This window comes from Elephantulus edwardii, unplaced genomic scaffold, assembly GCF_000299155.1.
Source record: "Elephantulus edwardii isolate Elephantulus edwardi_28Jun2011 unplaced genomic scaffold, EleEdw1.0 scaffold00004, whole genome shotgun sequence".
Classification (NCBI taxonomy): Eukaryota; Metazoa; Chordata; class Mammalia; order Macroscelidea; family Macroscelididae; genus Elephantulus; species Elephantulus edwardii.
The window spans coordinates 5,553,837-5,560,151 of record NW_006399754.1 but is presented as its reverse complement, the minus strand read 5'-3'; the positions used below and the strand labels follow the sequence as shown (position 1 = coordinate 5,560,151).

At 43.1% G+C, this 6,315-nt stretch overlaps 1 protein-coding gene across 2 annotated transcripts in view; it reads right to left on the bottom strand.

The window, feature by feature from the left end:
• The window catches only part of THSD1 (thrombospondin, type I, domain containing 1), a 29,139-nt gene extending 23,366 nt beyond the window's left edge, over positions 1-5,773 (bottom strand). For both annotated transcript variants that reach the window (XM_006879524.1, XM_006879525.1), the window contains exon 1: positions 5,716-5,773. In XM_006879524.1, coding sequence (XP_006879586.1) covers positions 5,716-5,773 — 58 coding nt within the window. The remainder of the gene's footprint in view (positions 1-5,715) is intronic.
• Positions 5,774-6,315: the final 542 nt, after the last annotated feature.

Here is a 6,315-nt window from a genome sequence, read left to right as displayed (position 1 = left end):
CCCTCCAGCACACAGCTGACCCTCCAGCACACAGCTGACCCTCCAGCACACAGCTGTCCCTCCAGCACACAGCTGACCCTCCAGTGGATTTTCAGCAGCTGGTGAATCTGAACCACGTGCTTTCGGTATTGCAGCGCAGTTTATTACCACTAGGTCACCAGAGCTCCATAAGGCTACCTAAAATTAAAGGTCCTAAATTTGCTTCGAAGTTACGTTCTAATATTTAGAACAAGCACTTGAGACTTAGGAGGCTCTGGTAGCGTAGGCTATGGGGAGCTGCACTGCTACTCTAGTGGTTCACATACACCAGCAGCTCTCCAAGAAAAAGATGGGCAATCGCCTCTCTTGAGATTTACAGTCTCCCAACCCCACTCCCCCCCCACCCCCGCCGAGGGTCAGCTATGAATCTGTTAGACTTGAAAGCAACGAGCTTGAGGGGTTTTTTAAATTTTTTTTAATTTTATTATTTTTTGTGTGCGTGTACCGTCAAATCAGATCTGACTGGTACAGGAGGAGATTGCCCCTCCTTCCCCGGCAGAGCATCTGGTGGATTCGAACCGTGCACCTCTGGGATTGTAGTTGCAGCTTCTTGCCACTAGGCCACCAGAGCTCCCCTAGAGCTTGAGTTTTTGAGGCTTGGAAATTTGTACCAGTAATGGAACTAGTGCTCATTGGTCTGTATAAGGAAGGCATTGATTTTTAGGTAAGGAAGGAATGCTACTTTGTCCTGCATGGCTCACCAAGGATAGAGTAGCAGCTCTTGTAGAGTGAATTTCTATGAAATAGTGTCATTCTTAGCAACTTAATGACACTCCAGAACTGGTATCTGTCTTGAAAGAATAGCTGAATTGCCTTCTGAGTCTAATGTAGCTGAAATAAAGTACATCTTTAACAAAGACTATCAGAGCAGCTGAAGCAAGTGGTGGAAAGAACAGAGACAAGAATCTTGTTTCTGCCATTGTTAGCCAAATCCAGCAAATCCAGTTGTGGGTGAAATTAAAAAACCAAAAAAATCTTGTTTCTATTCTGAACCCTATCCAAATCCCAAATCCATATCAAAAGAGAGTCATCTGGCATTGTGTAGTGCATGACTAAGATCAGAATTTCAGATTCAGGGAGTTACAGTGCCCTTTGGCTTTGAGAAACATACATGTATGCCTATATTATGCATGTGTGTGCAGGAGAGTATTATGAGTATGTGTGTGTATATATATGTATGTATGTATGTATGTATGTATGTATGTATATATATAATACTTATGTACACACATCCACCACCTTCCAGGCAAGTCTGCCTCTTGGCACTTTTCCATCACATTTCTGAAGCTATAAATCTTCACAGGAAGAGACTGTTCATCTTTCTTACTCAGAGCGGCTGGTGGATTTGAACTGCCAATTTTATGGTTAGCAGATCAACATTTACACTCTGCACCATCAGAGCTTGCGCTCAACTCCCTTGCATGCCCAGAGGTATGTGGTTTGAATCCATCAGCTGCTCTGCTGGAGAAGGGGGGGGGGCAATCTCCTCCTGTACCAGTCAGATCTGATTTGACGGTACACACACACAAAATAATAAAATTAAAAAAAAAAAAAGAGTTCAACTCACATGCATGCTTGGAGTATGCTCAAGTTCCCAGCTGATCTCACACTGTCCTCTTTCCTCCCTTTCTCTCTCCCCACACACCTGCCTACTCACACATGGTATTATGCATTATGTATCTCTCCAAAGGGTTCACTCTGTCCCTTTTGGGGGGCTGTTGGTCTTTAAATACACCCTTACATATATTCATGGTACGTGGCACCGTGGATGAAGTATCGGGATACTACCGGAAAGATCAGCAGTTTGAAGTCACTGGCATTCCACCTGAGAAAGATGATGCCATCTACTTCTACGATTCAGAGACTAGGAAACTCTCCAAAGCGACTCCACTCTGTCCTGAAGGGCTGTTAGGAGTTGGAATCTACTCGGCGGCAGTGGGATTTTATACGTGCCCATTCAGTGATTATTAGAATCTGCACATAATGCACTGACAGAACAGGGGTTTTCTTTAATTAGCTCAGCACTTCACCCATTTCTTATTTAAAATGAGGTGAACTAAAATACATAAATCTTGGACAGATCAAATTATTTCAATGACTCCAGGTAAAACAAGTTAAAGAGTATTCCTCTGTGGACAGACATTATTTAAGGTTCAGGGAGGTGGCTGCTTATGCAGCTCAAGTGGTGTTTCAAAGCAGATCTAGTATTCCTTTTGTGAACTGGGAGGTAAAGAGAATGCAGTCCAAGAAACGAATAACGACTGGGAACAGTGACCACATTAATTCGAATCTTCTGGGAGCAGGTAGGACGGTACTGTGATGCTTTTCTTTTTTTAAAGATCAAGAGGCAAACACCACATAGTAAATTAATGGAAGTCTAGGATTCTGAAGCTCCATCTGACATAATTTGGGCATGCTGCAAGAAGGGACTGGTCCTTGGAGAAGGACATCATGCTGGGAAGGATGGAGGGACAGCTCAAGAAAGAAGATCCTTGATGAGATGGATTGATTCTGTGGCTGGGATAATGGGCCCATGTGTGTCTGAGACAATGAGGTTGGCAGGGTTCAGAGCGGTTGTACATATGGTCACTATGAGTTGCAAGTGACTTGACAGCACATAACAACAACACACTGTGAATAACAGGACTTCAATGAGACAGTTTGGATTCTGATTTTATATATAGTTAGGCAACTAAAGAGATACAAGTGCCCAGATGGAAATGGAGAGCAAAAATACAACTGGCACATTCTAGGCACAGCAAAATGGAGCAGAATACCCAGGCAAAGACCACTATGTTACTCTTTAACTCTTGTTCCCACGGAGAAGAATAAATTCTCATTAGAAAACTACAACTTGGTTCCACTGCATCATGACCAAAGGTTTCTTTTATTTCCTTCTCATTCCTTTGTATCTGATCAAGAACCAGTGTTAATCAAGAATGAAGTTCAAGCTGCTCTGAAGGAAGCGGCAAAAAAACAAGGCCCCAGGAATTGATGGAATACCAAATGACATTTCAACAAACAGATGCAACCCTAGACGTGCTGACCAGGCTGCACCAAAAAATCTGGAGGACAGCTACCTGGCCAACCGACTAGAAGAGATCCACATCTGGGAGCTCTGGTGGCCTAGTGGCAAGGAGCTGCAACTACAATCCCAGAGGCACACGGTTCGAATCCACCAGATGCTCTGCCAGGAAAAGGAGGGACAATCTCCTCCTGTACCAGTCAGATCTGATTTGACGGTACATTCACACACACACACACACACACACACACACACACACACACACGAGATCCACATCTGTCTCATTAAAAAAAAATTATACACAAAATGTGGAAATTATCAAAGAATATCACTATTATCACATGTAAGCAAAATCTTGCTGAAGATGATCCAAAAATTAACAGTACACTGACAGAGCACTGCCAGAAAAACAAGCTGGTTTAGAAGAGGCTGCTGATGTCAGATGGATCTTGGCTGAAAGCAGAGTACCAGAAGGATGTCTATTTGTGTTTTATCGAATCTGCAAAGCCATTTGACTGTGTGAATCATGACAAAATGTGCCTAACAATGAGAAGAATGGGAATCTCAGAACATCTGACGTGCTCATGTGAAACCTATACCTAGACCAAGATGCCATTGTCTGAACAGAGAAAATGAATGCTGCATGGCTCAAAATCAAGACAGGAATGCATCAGGGATGTGTCCTTACTCTGTACCTTTTTAATCTATGTGCTGAACACATCATTCAAGAGGTTGGACTTTATAAAGAATGTGGCATCAGGATTGGAGGAAGATTCATCAACCTGCATTATGCAGATGACACAACCTTGCTCCCCAAAACTGAGGAGGACTTGAAGAGCTTGCCTCAGAAGGTCAAGGACTGCAGTCTTCAATATGGATTGCATCTCAACATTAAGAAAACAAAAGTCCTCACCACCAGGTCAAAAGACACCACCATGACTAAGAGATTTGTTAACGATTTCATCTTGCTTGGATCTACAATCAACACTCTTAGCATCGGCAGTAAGGAAATAAAAACACAAGTTGCATTAGGAAAATCTGCTGTCAGGGATCTCTCCAGAGTGCTAATGAGCAATGATGTCAATCTAGAGACTAAGATGTACCTGATTCAAGACAAAGTCTTAATTGCTTGCTATGCATCTGAGAGTTGGACAGTGACTAAAGATGACAGAAGAAGAATCAACGCCTTTGAGCTGTTGCTAAAGAAGAGTATTGAACATACTGAACACGTTGAACATGGACTGCCAAGAGAACAAGCAGGTCTATCCTGGAGAGTGAAACCAGGTTACTCCTTGGAGGCAAGGATTTTGAAACCCCGTCTCACATACTTTGGGCATATTGTCAGAAAAGGTCAGTCCTTGGAGAAAGACATACTTAGAAGGGGAGAAAGTCAGAGGAAGAGCCTGATTGAGGACTGACACAGTGACTATGGCAATGGAATCAAGTGTGTCAGAGACGGTGATATTGGCTTAGGATAGGTCAGTGGTCAGAGCCATTATTCATAGGGTTACCGTGAGTTGTAGTGAACTCAATGGCACATAACCACCACCACCACCACCACCAACACAGTGTCTCTATAAAGGTTTCCTAGTGGCATAGTCATGTTTAAATCCTAGTAAGATCTTATACTTTGAATTGCACCCTTTAACTGAAGAGCCTGCATGTTCTTCTCTATCACTGTGAAACCAGACATTATGCTTTCACATGAAGTTGTTCTACAATAAAGTGATTTGTTTTTTAATTATGGAGTGATGACTTTAATACAGGGTGTAAACATCACTTGGGAATAGTAACATTTTTTATTGAAATTCAGTCCATTTGAAGTAGAAATCACATTTTCAGCAGGATTATAAGAACCAGAGTTGAACAGGAACTCACTGGAGACCTACTCTACCTTCTTCAGCAAAGGCTACAAACATCAGGACATTTATAAATCTCCTATTTATGAGCTCAAAGACAGCCAGGATGGTGAACATGGTCTTCATTCTGTTGTATCTGGGTTTACTAGGAGTCAGAATGGACTCGATGACATCCAACAACAATACTGACACTTACAGATGCCTCCAAACTCAAACTCAAACTCAATGTCACCAAGTCACTTCAGGCTCCCAGCTTTCCTGCATCAGATTTCTGAGGCTGTAATTCCAGGGTGAAACGCCTCATCTTTCTCTTTCAGAGGAGCTGGTGGACTTGAACTGTCGACCTTTTGATTAACAGAGCAACATGGAATGCATTATGCCACCAGAGCTCCTCACAGATCCCTGTACCTCTATCTCTCTCACTGTTCCAACTCACTGCTGATCTGTCAGCAGGTTTTCCAGAGGCTATAAATCACACAGGAGGAGAATGCCAATCTTCCTCCCGCAGAACCATGGGTGGATTCAAATCTCCAGAGAGGTTTTGGGTTTAGCAGAACAACTTCCTACGGAGTATGCTACTAAACCCTAGGTGCAGGTAGCGTTCAACTGCTAACCTCAGCGTTGGCAGTTTGTGTCCACCCAGCGGCCCACAGAAGATACGCCTGATAATTTTACTTTACAGCCAGAAAACCCTACGAAGCAGGTCTATCCTGGAACATGGGGGTGGTGGGAGTTGGGAAACAATCAGCTGGCAGCTACCAGTGTCGCACTGAATATGCTCGTGATACTCACCATAGTCACAGAGCACCACCAACAATAGATTTGAAAAGTCTTTCAACATTTGTTTCATTCTGATCAGCAAAATCCCAGGTCTTTGATCTCCTCATGTCCTTTCTCACATCGGAATCACAGGGTTTTCTCCCAGGAGCACCTGAAATCAAAACCTTGAGAAATGATGGCTCTGTCCAAAGCTGTTCATAAAACAGTAACAACGAAATGACAAATCCACTCTAAACATGTAAATTCCCAAGGGTGGACTGGAAAAACAATTGTCTATTGGGTAATATGGAGAGGAAACCCTTCCACGAGGTGGACTGGCTCAATGACTGCAATGGACCCGAACGCAGTGTAGACCATGAGGGCAGCACAGGATCGGGTAAGGTTCATCTGTGGTTCACAGTGTCATCAGGAATCACAGGCATCTTTGCTGCATCGAACAACAACAGGGATAATGAAAGGAAAATGGCAGACCGATTCTCTGATCCAGAATCACACATGCCCTTTCATTCCGCTGTAGTTTTCACTCGTTAAGAACTTTCAAAAAGTGAACTCAACATCAAGATAATCATGCAGAACACCAAGCTTTATCGTGAATCCTTCGTGGTGAGTTTG